The 16,771-nt window shown below is 46.3% G+C and overlaps 1 protein-coding gene across 7 annotated transcripts in view; it reads right to left on the bottom strand.

The window, feature by feature from the left end:
• CPAP (centrosome assembly and centriole elongation protein) overlaps positions 1–16,771 on the bottom strand; it is an 85,384-nt gene that overhangs the window by 11,701 nt on the left and 56,912 nt on the right. For all 7 annotated transcript variants that reach the window (XM_079773968.1, XM_079773972.1, XM_079773973.1 and 4 more), the window contains one exon: positions 12,889–12,973. In XM_079773968.1, the coding sequence (XP_079630094.1) occupies positions 12,889–12,973 (85 nt within the window). The remainder of the gene's footprint in view (positions 1–12,888; positions 12,974–16,771) is intronic.

Below are 16,771 nucleotides of genomic sequence, written 5' to 3'. Positions count from 1 at the left end.
AATCTACAAACGTGGAAGAAAACAACACACTTCTGAAAAACCAATGGGTCAAAGAAGAAATCAAAAGGGAAATTCTTTAAAATCTCAGAATAAAGGAAAATGGAAACACAACATACCAAAACCTATGGGTTGCTGTAAAAGTAGTTGTGAGAGGGAAGTTTATAATGATAAATGTATATATTAAGAAATTAGGAAGATCTCAGACCTAACTTTATAACCCAAGGAATAAAAATAAGGACATATTAAGCCCAGAGTTAGCAGAAGTAAGAAAATAAATAAAGAGCAGAATGGAAATAAATGTGAGACCAGAAAAACAATAAGAAGGATCATCAATACCTAAGAACTAGTTTTCTGAAAAGATAAAATTGGCAAACCTTTAGCTAACTAAGAAGAAAAACTCAAATATATAAAATTAGAATTGAAGGAGGAGACATTACAACTGATACTACATAAACATATAGGGATCATAAGCGACTACTGTGAACAATTATATGCCGAGATAACTGAGAAAAGAGTGGAAACACTCCTAGAAACAAGGGACATTCCGAATGCCAAGAGTGAAACAGGAAAATACAGAAAACCTAAACAGAACAACGCGTAAAGACATTGAATCAGTAATAAAAAACCTCTCAACACAGAAAACCTCAGGACCAGACAGCTTCACTGGTGAATTCTACCAAACATTTAAAGAACTAATGCCAATCCTTTTCAAAATCTTCCAAAAAATTGAAGATGAGGAACATTTCCAAACGTACTCTACAAGACCACCATTACCCTGTAACCAAAGCCAAATAAGGGCAGTATAAGGACACAATAGCCCTCATGAAATTCAACAAAATATTAGCAAACCAAATTCAAGAACATATTAAAAATATTATACACCATGACCGAGATTTAACCCTGGGATGCAAGGATGGATCAACATATACAAATCAATTAAGTGTAACATAGCACAGTAATAGAGTGAAAGATAAAAGGCACATGATCAGCCTGGCCGGCATGGCTCAGTGATTGAGTGTGGACCTATGAACCAGAAGGTCATGGTCCAATTCCTGGTCAGGGCATATGCCCAGGCTGCAGGTTGCAGACTCAATGCAGCCGATCAATAATTCTCATCATTGATGTTTCTATCTTTCCCTCTCCCTTTCTATGTGAAATCAAAAATATATTTAAAAAAATTTTTAAATGTAAAACCCCACATGATTATCTCAATATATGCAAGAAAAAAAGCATTTGATAAAATATAACACACCTCAACATAATAAAGGCCATATACAACAAACCCACACCTAATATATTCACTGATGAAAAACTAAAAGGTTTTCCAAGGACCTTTTATGCATATATGTCTGGCCCATGAACACAGACAATGGGACAGTGAGAGTCTGGAACGGGGGTGGGGGGGGGGGGCAGGCCAGAGGGGGTCAATGAGGAGAAAAAAGGAGACATATGTAATACTTTCAACTGTAAAGAATTATTTAAAATAAATCAAGTACATGACAAAAGAAAAAATAATGAAAAGTTTTCCTCGGAGATCAGGAACAGGATAAGGATGCCCACTCTCATCACTTTTATTCAATACTAGAGGCCCGGTGCACGAAATTTGTGCACTCAGGAGGGGTCCCTCAGCCCGGCTGCACCCTTTCACATTCTGGGAACCCTCGGGGATGTTCGACTCACAGCTTAGGCCCGCCGCTGTGCTTGCCAGCCATGAACCCGGCTTCTGGCTGAGCAGCACTCCCCCTATGGGAGTGCACTGACCATCAGGGGGCAGCTCCTTGTTGAGCGTCTGCCCCCTGTTGGTCAGTGTGCGTCACAGCAACCGGTTGTTCCACCGTTGGGTCGATTTGCATTTTTATTTTATAGGACTAGAGACCTGGTACACGAAATTCGTGCACGAGGGGGCGGGGGGTCCTCTCCCAGCCAGCACCCTCTTGCAATCTGGTACCCCTCGGGGGATGTCCAAATGCTGGTTTAGGCCCGATCCTGTAGGGAGTTGGACATCCCTCTTGCAATCCAGGACTGCTGCCTCCTAACCGCTCCGCCTGCCTGCCTGCCTGCCTGCCTGCCCGATCACCCCTAACCACTCGCCTGCCTGCCTGATCACCCCTAACTGCTCGCCTGCCTCCCTGATCTCCCCTAACCACTCTGCCTGCCTGACCACCCCAACCTCTCTGCCTGCCTGCCTGATCACCCCTAAACACTCTGCCTGCCTGCCTGATTGCCCTTAACCACCTCTGGCCGCCCCTGCCACTGCAGCTTCATCCGGAAGGACGTCTGGAAGGTCGTTCGGCTATCTGGTCTAATTAGCATATTACACTTTTATTATTATAGACTAAAGGCCCGGTGCAGGAAATTCGTGCACGGGGGGTGGGGGGGTGTATGACCGTTCACGGGGGGTGGGGGGGTGTATGACCTTCAGCCCAGCCTGCACCCTCTCCAATCTGGGACCCCTCGAGGGATGTCTGATTGCCCTTTTAGGCCCGATCCTGGTGGGATCAGGCCTAAACGGGCAGTCGGACATCCCTCTCACAATCCAGGACTGCTGGTTCCCAACTGCTCACCTGCCTGCCTGCCTGATTGCCCCTAACCGCTTCAGCCTGCCAGCCTGATCACCCCCTAACCACTCCCCTGCCAGCTTGATCGACGCCTAACTGCTCTCCTGCCGGCCCAATTGCCCCTAATTGCATGACCCTGCCGGCCTGGTCTAACTGTCCTCCCCTGCAGGCCTGGTTGCCCCAAACTGCTCTCCCCTGCTGGCCCAGTCACCCCTAACTGCCCTCACTTGCCGGCCTGGTCGCCCCTAACTTCCCTCCCCTGCCAGCCTGGTCTCCCCCAACTGCCCTCCCCTGCAGGCCTAGTCCCCCACAACTGCCCTCCCCTGCAGGCCTGGTCCCCCACACAACTGCCTTCCCCTGCAGGCCTAGTCGCCCCTAACTACCCTCCCCTACAGGCCTGGTCGCTCCCAACTGCCCTCGCCTGCAGGCGCTGTCGTCCCTAAATGCCCTCCCCTGCAGGCCTGATCGACCCCAACTGCCCTCCCTTACAGGCCTGGTCCCTCCCAACTGCCCTCCCCTGCTGGCCTGATCACCCACAACTGCCCTCCCCTGCAGGCCTGATTGCCCACAACTGCCCTCCCTTTCAGGCCTGGTCCCTCCCAACTTCCCTTCCCTGCTAGCCTGACCGCCCACAACTGCCCTCCCCTGCCAGCCATCTTGTGGTGGCCATCTTGAGCCCCCATGGGGGCAGCCATCTTGTGTGTTGGAGTGATGATCAATTTGCATATTACCTCTTTATTATATAGGACTAGAGGCCTGGTGCACAAAATTCGTGCACTTGCAGGGGTGGGTCCCCTCAGGCCAGCCTGCACCCTCTCACAGTCCAGGACCCCTTGCTCCTTACCGCCCACCTGCTCGCTGCTCCTTACTGCTTGGCTCACTGTATCTGCCCCCTGGTGAAGAGGGACCTCGGGAGGGCTCCAGGGCATGTCCAGCCTGCCTCGCTCAGTCCCTATCGGCCAGACCCCAGCAGTAAGATAACCTACCGGTCAGAGCATCTGCCCCTGGTTGTCAGTGCATGAGTGGCCTTAGCAAATCATTATCATATTACACTTTGATTGGTTGAACAGCCAACTGGACGACCAGACACTTAGCATATTAGGCTTTTAATATATAGGTTAGTACTGGAAGTCCAAGGTATAGCAATCAGGCAAGACAAAGAAAAGGCAACCACATTGGAAATGAAGAATATTGTCATTAGTTGCAGATAATGTGTTCTTGTATATAGAAAATCCCAAAGATTCCATTAAAAAAAAAAAAAAAAAAACCCTGTTGGAACTAATCAACCAATTCCAGTAAAGTTGCAGGTTATTATAAAATCAACATACAGAAACTAGTTGCACTTCTTTCCAGTAAAAATGAAACATTTGAAAAATAATAAAATGATACCATTCACTATAGTACCAAAACCAAAAAACTACCTAGAAAAAAATTTAGTCAAGGAAGTAAAAGATCTATAAGGTGAAAACTACAAGACTGTGTTAAAGGAAATCAAAGAGACACAAATGGAAAGACATCTCATGTTCTTGGATCAGAACAATCAATATGTTTAAAATGGCCATAATATCCAAATCCATCTTTAGATTCAATGCAATCCAGATCAAAATTCCAATGGAAATAGAAAAAAAAAACTCGAAATGTATCAAAGACTTAAAACATATGACTTGAAACCATAAAACTTCTAAAGAAAAGACAGAGAATAAGCTCCTTGATATTGGTCTTGGCGATGATTTCTTGGATACAACACTATAAACACAAACAAAAGCAAATTCAACAAATAAAAAACTCATCAAACTTAAAAGCTTCTACCCAGCAAAAGAAACAATCAACAAAATGAAGAGGCAACCTTTCAAACGGGAGAATATTTTTGCAAATTACATAACCGATAAGGGGTAAATATCCAAATGAAGAACTCACAGAATTCAATAGCAACCACAAAAAAACAATCCAATTAAAACATGGGCAGAGAAACCAGACATAGATTTTCCCAAAGACATTCAAATGGTGAACAGGTACATAAAAAGATGCTCAGTATCACTAAACATCAGCAAAATGCAAGTCAAAACCACAGTGACATATCACCCCACACCTGTTAGGATGGCTATCATCAAGAAGACAAGAGATGTATGTGTTGGCAAGGGTGTGGAGGAAAAGGAACTCTTATGCACTGCTGGTGGGAAAGCAAATTGGTGCAGCCACAAAGGAAAACAGTATGGAGGTTCCTCAAAAAATTAAAAATAGAACTACCATATGATCCAGCAATTCCATTCCTTGGTCTATATTTAAAGGAAATGAAAACAGGATATTGAAGAGATACCTGCGTTCCCCATGTTCACTACAGCATTATTCGCAATAGCCAAGATATGGAAACTAATTAAGTGTACACCAAAAGATGAATGGGGTGGGAATAGCTGTAGGGGGGTGGTCAAGTGGGGAAAAAGGAGACATACGTAAAACTTTAGACAATAATAAAAAAAAAAAGATGAATGGAACCCAGCCAGTGTGGCCCAGTGGTTGAGTGTCGACCCGTGAACCAGGAGGTCAGGGTTCAATTCCCAGTCAGGGCACATGCCTGGGTAGTGGGCTCAATCCCCAGTAAGGAGCTAGCAGGAGACAGCTGATCAATGATTCTCATCGTTGATGTTTCTATCTCTCTCCCTCTTCTTCCCTCTCTCTGAAATCAATAAAAACGTATTTTAAAAATTAATAAAATTAAAAGATGAACGGACAACCTGGCTGGTGTGGCTCAGTGGGTGAGCGTCAACCTATGCAGCAAGAGGTCACTGGGTTCAATTCCTGGTCAGGGCACATACCTGTGCTACCAGCTCAATCCCCAGTGAAATGTGTGTGGGAGGCAGCTGATTGATGTTTCTCTCACTCCCTTCTCCCTCTTCCTTCCTCTCTCTCTAAAAATCAATAAAAACATTTTTTTCAAAATATGAATAAAGATGTAATACATTTACACAACAGGACATTATTCAGCCATCCTAATATATAAAAACCCTGGGTCTGTCACATCCACAATGACCAGGAGGCTCAACCATTCGCCAGGCTGCACGCCACAGGCGAGTGAGCTGAACTGCTGACCTCTCAGAGAGAGAGAGGCGGGGCTGATCAGCAGTGGCAGCGGCTGCTGGCGAGGCCTGGATAGAGAAGCAGGGTGATCAGACCCTGCTTCTCTCTCCCTTGCCAGCAGCCAAGCCTCTCTCTCTCTCCCAGAGGTCAGCAGTTCAGCCACTCGCCAGCAGCCTAGGGCGGCTGCTGATCAGCCCCGCCTCTATGATCAGGACCGGAGATAGGCCCAGAGATGCTGACTGGCATAGAAACCGACCAATCAGAACCAAATCTGGGTGAATTGCAAGGAACCAATGGCTGCCTAGGAGGCGGGGCTTTTGACGCTGACTGTTAGAAACCAACCAATCAGAACCAAATCTGGGTCAACTGTGAGGAACCAATGGCTGCCTAGAAGGTGGAGCTTTTGACGCTGACTGGCATAGAAACCGACCAATCAGAACCAAATTGGCCGGCAGACGAGGGCAGTTGGGGACAAGATCAGGCCTGCAGGGGAGGGCAGTTGGGGGTGAGATCATGCCGGCAGGAAAGGGCAGTTGGGGGCGAACAGGCTGGCAGGGGAGCAGTTAGGTATTAATCAGGCCAGCAGGGGAGCGGTTAGGGGATGACCAGGGTGGCAGGCAGAAGCGGTTAGGGGCAATCAGGCAGGCAGGCAGGTGAGTGGTTAGGAGCCAGAAGTCCTGGATTGTGAGAGGGATGTCTGACTGCTGGTTTAGGCCCGATCCCTGTGAGATCAGGCCTAAACCAGCAGTCAGACATCCTCCAAGGGGTCCCAGATTGGAGAAGGTGCAGGCTGGGCTGAGGGACACCCCCAGTGCACAAATTCCGTGCACCGGGCCTCTAGTCTATGTATATAAAAGCCCAGTGACCAAATAGCAGAACGACCAGAATGACTAGTCAACCAGTCGCTATGATGTGCACTGACCACCAGGGGACAGATGCTCAATGCAGGAGCTTCCCCCTGGTGGTCAGTGCACTCCCACAGTGGGAGCGCCGCTTGGCTGACCAGGATGAGCTGCGCTCCCACAATGGGCTGATACCCGCAGGCCACGCCTCCCACAAGTGCACAAATCTGTGCGCCAGGCCTCTAGTGATAAATAAAGAAGAAAATCCTGCCATTTGCAAATAACATGGATGAACCTTGAGGGCACTGAACTAAGTCAGAGAAAGACACTTATATGTGGAATCTGAAAAAGCAGACTCAGCCAGCTGGTTAGCTCAGTGATTGAGCATCAACCTATGAACCAGGAGGTCATGATTCAATTCTCAATCAGGGCACATGCCCAGGTTGCAAGCTCGATCCGCAGTGGGGAACGAGCAGGGGACAGCCAATCAACAATTCTCATCATTGATGTTTCTATCTCTCTCTCTCTCCCTTCCTCTCTCTCAAATCAATAAAAACATTTTTAAAAAAAGAGTGATTCATGCTTAGAGGCACTGGCTGGCTACTTTAAAAACAACAAAAAAACAAACAAAAAACAAGCAACCTCATAGAAACAGAATGAAATGGTGGTTACCAAGAACTGGAAGGTTGGTGTATAGGAGAAATGTTATTGAAAGGTACAAATTTGCAACAAGTAGTAATATGAGTCCTAGATTTCTACTGCAAAGTATAGTGAATATAGACAAAAAACTGTATTGTAAACCTCAAACTTACTAAGAGACCAGATCTTAATTATTCCAAACTCTAAAAAGAAATGATAAGTATGTGATAGTGATAAAGGTGCTAATTATTGCTACACTGGAAATCATAATATACTAGAGGCCCAGTGCATGAAAATTCATGCACTGGAGGAGGGGTCCCTCAGCCCAGCAGCCCCCTCTCACAGTCCGGGAGCCCTCAGGGGCGGGAAGCGACCCGGCGATCAGGGGAAGGCGATGCCCCATCACACCTCTGCTGCTGCCACTGCCGGCAGTGCAAACCTCAGCCGGCCCTGGTTCCCTGAGCCTCAGGCGGCCCTGGGCAGCTGGGCAGTCACCATCTGAGGCTTGCCTGCGCCTCGGGCCGGCCCTGGGCAGCTGAGCAGCCGTGATCCAAAGCTTACATGCACCTTGGGCTGGCCATGGGTGGCTGGGGGCTGAAGGGACTGGGGGACTATGGAGGCAGGTGCACGGCAAGGCCTGGCCCATCTGGGGGCAGGCCCGGCCTTGCACAAGGATGGTTCACAATACACAAATCAATCAATATAATATACCACACTAACAAAAGAAAAGATAAAAATCATGTGATCTTATCAATAGATGCAGAAAATGCATTTGATAAGATACAAAATCCATTATGATTAAAACACTCAATAAAATAGGAATAGTACGAAAGTACCTCAACATAATAAAGGCTATATATGATAAACCCTGTCAATATTATATTCAATGGCAAAAAACTGAAAGCTTTTCCTCTAAAACCAGGAACAAGACACTCTTACCACTCTTATTCAACATAGTTCCAGAAGTCCTAGCCAGAGCAATAAGGCAAGAGAAAGAAATAAAAAGCATCTAAATTGGGAACGAAGAAGTGAAAATGTCACTTTTTGCAGATGTCATGATTCTGTACACAGAAAACTCTAAAGACTCTATAAAAAAAAAAAAAACTATTAGAAACAATAAACAAATACAGTAAGTTGCAGGATACTAAATAAACTTACAAAATGCCAATGCTGCCTAGGCTGGTATTGATCAGTGGTTAGAGTGTCATCTGGCACACCAAAGGGTCTTTGGTTTGCTTCTTGATCAAGGGCACATACCTGGGTTGCAGGTTCGATCCCCAGGCCCAGTCAGGGTGTGTGCAGGAAGCAACCAATCGATGTGTCTCTCTCACATCAACGTTTCTCTCTCTCTCTCTTCCACTCTCTAAAAATCAATGAAAAAAATAACTTAAGGTGAGGAAAAATAAAAAATCCAATGCCTTTCTATATACTAACAACAAAATGTTAGAAAAAGAAGTGAAAAAAAATTCCCTTTGTAATTGCAACCAAAAGAATGAAGTACTTAGGAATAAACTTAACAAAGGACATGAAAGACCTATATACTGAAAACTACAAAGCATTATTAAAGAAGATTGAAAACTACAACAAAATGGAAAAATATCCCATGTTCATGGATTGGAAGAATCAACATAGTTAAAATGTACATACTACCCAAAGCAATATACAGATTTAATGCAATCCCCATCAAAATCCCATCAGTTGTCCCATGCACCAATGTCATTTTTTAAAGGAATAGAACAAAACTCATCAAATTTGTATGGATTCACAAAAGATCCTGAATAGCCAAAGCAATCCTGAGACAAAAGAATGAAGCCAGAAGAATCACACTACCTGACTTTAAATTATACTACAGAGCTACGACAATTAAAACAACAGAATTGAGAGCCCAGATATAAAACTACATGTATATGGGAAGATAATTTCCAACAAAGGAGCCAGAAACACAATGGAGTAAAGAAAGCCTCTTCAATAAATGGTGCTGGGAAAATTGGAAAGCCACACGCAAAAGAATGAAACAGATTACAGTTTGTCCCCATGTACAAAAATTAATTCAAAATGGATCGAAGACCTAAATATAAGATCTGGAGCAATAAATTACATAGAAGTAAACATAGGTACTAAACTTATGGACAGTGGTCATAGAGAAAATTTTATAAACTTGACCCCAAAAGCAAGGCAAGTAAAGTAAAAAATAAATGAATGGGACTATATCAAACTAAAAACTTCTGCACAACAAGAGAATCCGACAACAAAACCAAGAGACAGCTGACAGAATGGAAGATTATATTTGCAAACAAAAGCACTGACAAAGGTTTAATATCCAAAATATGTAAAAGAACTCATAAAACTCAACACCAAACAAACAATCCAATTAAAAGATGGACAGAGGACCTGAACAGATACCTCTCCCAAGAAGACACATGAACAGCCAATAGACATATGAAAAGATATTCAACCTCACTGGCAATTAGGGAAATGCAAATCAAAACTACACCTGTTAGAATGGCTATTATCAACAAGTAATAACAAGTGTTGGAGAGGTGGTGGAGAAAAGGGAACCCTCATTCACTGCTGGTGGGAATGTAGACTGGTACAGCCACTATAGAAAACAGTGTGGTGATTCCTCAAATAATTAAGAATAGAGTTACCATCATAAGACCCAGCAATCCCTCTCCTGGGTACATACCCAAAAAACTCGAAAACATGTATTCGCAAAGATATCCTTTAGAATAAAGAGGGAATATGCAAATTGACGATTACTCCATCACAAAGATGGCTGCACCCACAGCTGAGGCCAAGTTCCCATAAGGAGCCTTAACGAGCAATCAGCAGGGACCTGAGGCTATGGCTTGACAGGGGACCTCAGGCCACGCCCCCCACCAGGTGGGGCTTGACAGGGGACCTCAAGGTGCACTTCCCGTCCTGCTGCTGGGTTAGGGGACCTCAGGCTGCTCCCCCCGCCCCAGCACCAGGCCGGGGGACCTCAGGCCGCGCCCCCCCACCAGGTGGGGCTTGACAGGAGACTTCAGGCTGTTCCCCCCGCCCCGGCACCAGGCCAGGGGACCTGAGGCTGCGCCCCCTTGCCTGGCTGGGCTTGACGGGGGACCTCAAGGTGCACCCCCAGGGCTGGGTCGGGGGCCCAGCGGGGCTTGATGGGGGACCTGAGGCTGCACCCCCCTGCCTGGCGGGGCTTGACGGGGGACTCAGGTCACGCCCCCATCCTGGCGCTGGGCCAGGGGACCCGAGGCTACGCCCCCTGCCCGGCAGGGCTTGACAAGGGTGGGACTGGCTGGGTCTGGATCTAGCCCAAAGGCGGGCGGGGGGGGGGGGGGGCGCGGGTCTGGGTCTCACACAATTTTGAGGTGCATGTGGATGAGCGGGTACTTGACTCTGGGTCCCGTGGTGAGTCCCAGACTCTGACAGGAGGAAGGTTTTCATATACATTTTACTAATTTTCTTTCATCTCTGACACTTCTATTATAGAGAAAGGGCAAATAGCAGTATTAAATTATTTCCTCTAATCCCCTTTTAATGTGCACGAATTTCATGCACCGGGTCACTAGTCCTATATAATAAAAAGATAATATGCAAATTAACCATCACTCCAACACACAAGATGGCTGCCCCCATGTGGTCAAAGATGGCTGCCCCCATGTGGACACAATATGGCCGCCACAAGATGAACAGTAGGGGAGGGCAGTTGGGGGCGATCAGGCCAGCAGGGGAGGGCAGTTGGGAGGGACCAGGCCTGAAAGGCAGAGCAGTTGGGGGGACCATGCTTGTAGGGGAGTGCAGTTAGGGATAACTGGGCTGGCAGAGGAGGGCAGTTAGGGGCAATCAGGCCTGTAGGGGAGGGCAGTTAGGAGTGACGGGCCAGCAGAGGAGGGCAGTTAGGGGCAAACAGTCCTGCAAGGAAGGGCAGTTGGGAGCGACCAGGCCTGCAGGGGAGGGCAGTTGGGGGCAACCAGGCCTGCAGGGGAGGACAGTTGGGAGCGACCAGGCCGGCAGGGGAGGGCAGTCAGGGGTGACCAGGCCAGCAGGGGAGGGCAATTAGGGGCAATCGGGCCGGCAGGGGAGCAGTTAGGCATCCATCAGGCTGGCAGGGGAGTGGTTAGGGGGTGATCAGGCTGGCAGGCAGAAGCAGTTATGGGCAATCAGCAGGCAGGCAGGCAGGCGAGTGGTTGGGAGTCAGCAGTCCTGGATTGTGAGAGGGGTCCCACACTGGAGAGGGTGCAGGCTGGGCTGAGGGACACACACACCCCCGTGCATGAATTTCGTGCACCGGGCCTCTAATTATATATATATCTTATCTAATAAAAGAGTAATATGCAAATTGACCATCACTCCAACACACAGATGGCTGCCCCCATGTGGACACAAGATGGCCAGCCGGGGAGGGCAGTTGGGAGGGACCAGGCCTGCAAGGGAGGGCATTTGGGGGCGATCAAGCCTGCAGGGGAGGGCAGTTGGGGGAGACCCAGGCCTGCAGGAGAGAGCAGTTGGGGGTACCAGGTCTGCAGGGGAGGGCAGTTAGGGGTGACCAGGCCTGCAGGGGAAGGCAGTTAGGGGTGACCAGGCCGGCAGGGGAGGGCAGTTAAGGGCAACCAGGCCTGCAGGGGAGCAGTTAGGCGTCAATCAGGCTGGCAGGGGAGTGGTTAGGGGGTGATAAGGCTGGCAGGCAGAAGCAGTTAGGGGCAATCAGGCATGCAGGCAGGTGAGTGGTTGGGAGCCAGCAGTCCTGGATTGTGAGAGGGATGTCCGACTGCCCGTTTAGGCCCAATCCCAGTAGGGCAGTCGGACATCCCTCGAGGGGTCCCAGATTGGAAAGGGTGCAGGCTGGGCTGAGGGACACTCCCCACCCCTCCGTGCACGAATTTCGTGCATCGGGCCTCTAGTATACACACACACACACACACACACACACACACACACACACACACACACACACCTCTATGTTCATTATTCATGGTGGCCAAGCCATGGAGACAACCAAAGTGTCCTTTGGTAGAGGACTGATTAAAGAAGGTGTGGTACATATATACAATGAAATACTACTCAGCCATAAGATGAAATACTGCCATTTGCAACAACAGGGATGGATCTTGATATTATGCTAATGACATTAGTCAGTCAGAAAAAGCTAAGAACCATATGCTTTCACTCCTAACTGAAACTTGTGGACAAAAAACAGCAGTGTGGTGGTTGTCAGAGGGAAGAGGGGAGGCAAATGGGGGCGGGGTGAATGGTGCCTAATATATGGTGATGGAAAATGATTTGACTTTGGATTGTGCGGGCACAATATATAGATCTTGTGTCATAGAAATCTACACCTGAAACCACCCCAATAAATTTAATTTTTTTTAAAAAAAGGCTTTCTGCAGCCCTATTCATGTTATTGACACACTGGATGAAACATGAATGCCCATCAACAGGAAAACTTGACTGGCAAATACATGTGGATTCTGTATAACTATTATAATCAATAAACTACAGTTTATATGTATTAATGTGGTAAGTCTTAAAACATGAAGAGAAAAAAACAAATTGCAAAGGAATACATAAAGTATGAAAACAATACTATATTAATTATGGACACGATACAGTAAAAGAATGAGAAACCAGCACGGGAATGCTGTCAAGGTGAAAATTAAGTGGGGGAGTAGGATACACAGGAAGCTTTAATTAAAATCACAGTATTTTATTTCTTAGGTAGATTAATTTTCTATTCTTTAAATTCCTTAAATGTCTTCTAAAAAGATCATGCAGCTTCTTACCTTGTGTGGGCAAATTATTTTTCTTGTATGTCTCTAGCTGGGTTCCTGAAGAATTTTGACTCTTTTGAATTTGAACTGATAAATTCTAAAGTAAGAGATAATTATATAATTGAATATAAAATCAGTGTTAGTCTACATATTAGTACAATGAATTAAACTAACAGAACTCAGCTTGCAATGAGAATGTTTTAAGTTTGTTCATTTACATTGTTTTCATTTATCACTAGAGACCAGAGTGAACACACACACATGCGCACACACATACACACACACCACCTCTGTAAATATATTCATTCCTCAAGTTAAGGGCTTAACAGACAATGTAAAACGAAACAGTCTTATGTGAACTGTTACCAGGCTAGCCAGAGGAGAGAGGAGGAACTCATGGTTACCCATCAGCAAAACCTTCTTATCTCAGCTTCTCCGGTTAGCGTTTCCCTCACTGCCTTGCTCTAACTGAGCCCTAAGTCCCACTGAGATGAATGCTCACCACTGTCCCTTGTAGAGATGGAGGTTTCTCGCTCTCAGAGCTCACAACCCTAGACTTAGAGGTAGTAGGTGTCCTCCTTGCTCCGCATCACTGCTTCCAACCAAATTTCTTTCTCTCCTCCCTACCCACCTCCACCAAGCTCCGAGTCTCATGGCCATGTACTCACCCTACCATGTACCCTCCTTGCCTTTCCTGACCTACTCTCCCTCCAATCTCAGCCATGCACTACCATGGGCAAACTCTAGAACTAGTCATTATCACTATTTGCAATGATCAATAACTGTTCAATTTCAAAGCATTTGAATCCAGAATGTGAGGTATTCTACAAAATAACTAGCCTGGTCTATTAAAAAAGCCAATGCCATTTAGTGTTCAAGTATGTATCTATGGGTGATATGCCGTGATTTCTACAACTACCTTCATATGGTCCAGCAAAAAACACAATGTGGCAAAACCTTAACGGTGGTTCAATCTAGGTAAGTAGTCAGGTGTTCATTGGACTGTTTTTTCAAATGCCTCTATCTGGGAAACTTCCATAATGAAACGTTTGAAGAAGAAGGGAGAATTCCACTTTCTGACTGCAGCCTACAGGGTCCTACAAGTCACTGATCCATGTGTTCTATGTCCCTCACAACCTTGTAGCCTATGCCCTTCTTAAGCAGTTCATGGGTCACTGCATACTGTTAACTTCTAAGCCCCTCTCTCTGCTTTGTAGTATTCCCCGATGACCACACCTCTCCTAAAACATAACTTTCCACCAACTGACACCCAAAAAACAAACAAACAAGAAAAAAAAATAATGCGAGCCATTCTCACTGGGAATAATGATCTCTAACCTACATGGGCCTCCGATGCAGCCCAGGACTCAGGCCACTCTTCCCAGTCCCTCGGCTTTCCTCTCCCTGAGACAGCTGTCTTACACTTTCTCCCATGCTCTCTGCCCTCACCATCAGCAGGGCATCACGCTTCCCACTTTACTGAGAAAGTTAAAGCATCAGAAGGGAACTTCCTATCCAGTAGCACCAGACACCTAGCCCTAGGTCCAGACCTTAGAACTTCTGTTATTGAAGTGCAACTGCCCGAGCTCCTGGCCAAAACCAGCCCCTCCATTCATCCAATCATTCATTCCCCAAGTCCCATCTCCCCTTACTTATGATCACTGCACATTTCCCTCTCTACTGAAACCAACTCTACAAATATACAAACACCTGTTAATTTCCCATCTTAAAAACAAAACAATTTCCCCTACAGCCACTACCCCCTTTTCTTATATTTACTGTGAAACTTTTCCACACAGATCTCATATTCTGTCTGAAACTTCTCCCCATTCTCTCTTATCCAGTCAGGCTTTTATCTTTGACACGTTTCTACTTGGTAAATCCAAGGACCAACCTTCAGTCCTCAACTTACTGAGCAGCAGCCTTTGATGCCTGTATGCCACACTGTCCCCCTGGAGGGCCTTCTCAGCTTGGCCCTCAGAACACCACGTGGCCCTCCTTTCCTTCTTACTCCACGGCTATTTGCCCTCCTTGCCCCCAGCTTCTTACATTCTGCTCAGTATTTGGACCTCTTCACTTTCAGCCTCAGTCATCTCAGCCCAAGGCTTTACCATACATTCTGATGACCCCAAACTTCTACCTCCAACCTGACTTCTAATATGTATAACTGTCTAGTAAACATCTTTACCTGATGCTCATTGGCATTTCAAACTCACCTTGTCTGCACCTGAGCAATATGTGTTGTCTTCTTATGGACTTTAATGACAAATGGAAATTCTTATATTAAGCAAAAAAAACACTAAACGGGGAAGCCATTCCTGACTCCTTTTTTGCTGTCACACCCCATATCCAGTTCATCAATAAATCCTGTCCACTCCTCAACCCCTCCATTGCCACTCCCCCAGTCTATGCCACTATTATCTCATCTCTAGTCTGAATTACTGCAATAGTCCACCTTGATGTTCCTGACTGGGCCCATAGTTTCCCACCCCCTCAATCTATTCCTTTTTAAAAATGTATTTCTTTATTGATTTCAGAGAGTAAGGGAGAAGGAGAGATAGAAACATCAATGATGAGAGAGAATCATTGATCAGCTGTCTCCTGCACACCCCACACTGGGGATCGAGCCCGCAACCTATGCATGTGCTCTTGGCCAGAATTGAACCTGGGACCCTTCAGTCCACAGGCTGATGCATCCACTGAGCCAAACTGGCTAGGGCCCCCTCAATCTATTCTTAAGTCTATAGTAGAGTGAGCTAGTGTTGGGGAACTCAGAGATGCAATATGGCTCCAGCAGCAAAAGCCTCTGGGAAATGTTGGACTCTGTTTAACTCTCAATAGCCTCAGGCTTGGCTGACTACCCAGAAAGCCAAATGCCATCCAAAGATAAACATCATGTCCCCAGGAAGGAGGTTAATGAATGTATAGAGTGTGATAACTGCCTGATGTTATTATGTTAACTTAGCAACACACTGTTCTTGCTGGTGGTCTATGTGACTACCCACCATATGGTTTTACTTTTAATCCCCTAAAAAAAAGAGACCCTGTCCTAGAAGGAAGTGGATTCTTCCAGGCAGGCCACCACTGGGAGCAGCTGCCTTACCCATGTATGTAAGTTTCTCTTATTAAAGTTATGATTTTGAATAAGGTTATCTGTCAGTTCTTCAGAATCAATCCTGAATTAGACGTTGGGTGCTTTCCCCAAACACTAAGCTAAAGGGTTAGGCCACCCCTTCAATCAGAGCCCTGCAAGAGCTCGCACTGCACAGAGGAAAAGCCCAAGTGTTTACAGAAACGGTTCCGGCCTAATGAAATCCGCACCCACCACCCTTCATCACATCTCTGGCTGCATCCCGGTATTCTCCCCGTCCTCTGCTCCAGCTTTACAGTAAGTGCTCACTTAACATCTTTGATGTGGTCTGTGACTTTAAGTGAAGTGACGTGTAATGAGAACAATTTTATCAGGCTGATTGATATAAGTAATCTTATTATGAAATGACACTATTCGAGGACCTGCTGTACCAGCCTTTGGCATTGTTGAACCCCAGGCCCTCCAAGCAGACAGCCCCCAGGCCCAGGTCTCCTGTGCCCGCTCTGCTTCTCACCCAGGTCCCTCTTCAGCCATTATTCAAATGTTGCTTTCTCTGTAAAGCCTTCCCTGGCCATCCTACATGTAACTGCAACACCCCATACAGTTATTCCCTCTCCTTGCTTTTTCTCCTTCATTTCCACCACTATGTCACATACCACATATTTTATTTATCTATCTTATTTATAGTCTTCCTCCTGCCACTAGAATATTAAGTTTCAAGAAGGCAAGGCCATTTGCCGGTTTTGCTCATTGCTTTATCTGCAGTGCCTAAAAGCAGTGCCTGGCAAACCAGAGTTGTAGTCA

Source organism: Cnephaeus nilssonii (assembly GCF_951640355.1).
Source record: "Cnephaeus nilssonii genome assembly, chromosome: 6".
Taxonomy (NCBI): Eukaryota; Metazoa; Chordata; class Mammalia; order Chiroptera; family Vespertilionidae; genus Cnephaeus; species Cnephaeus nilssonii.
The sequence above is the reverse complement of the archived record's forward strand: the minus strand, read 5'-3'. Positions and strand labels throughout refer to the sequence as shown.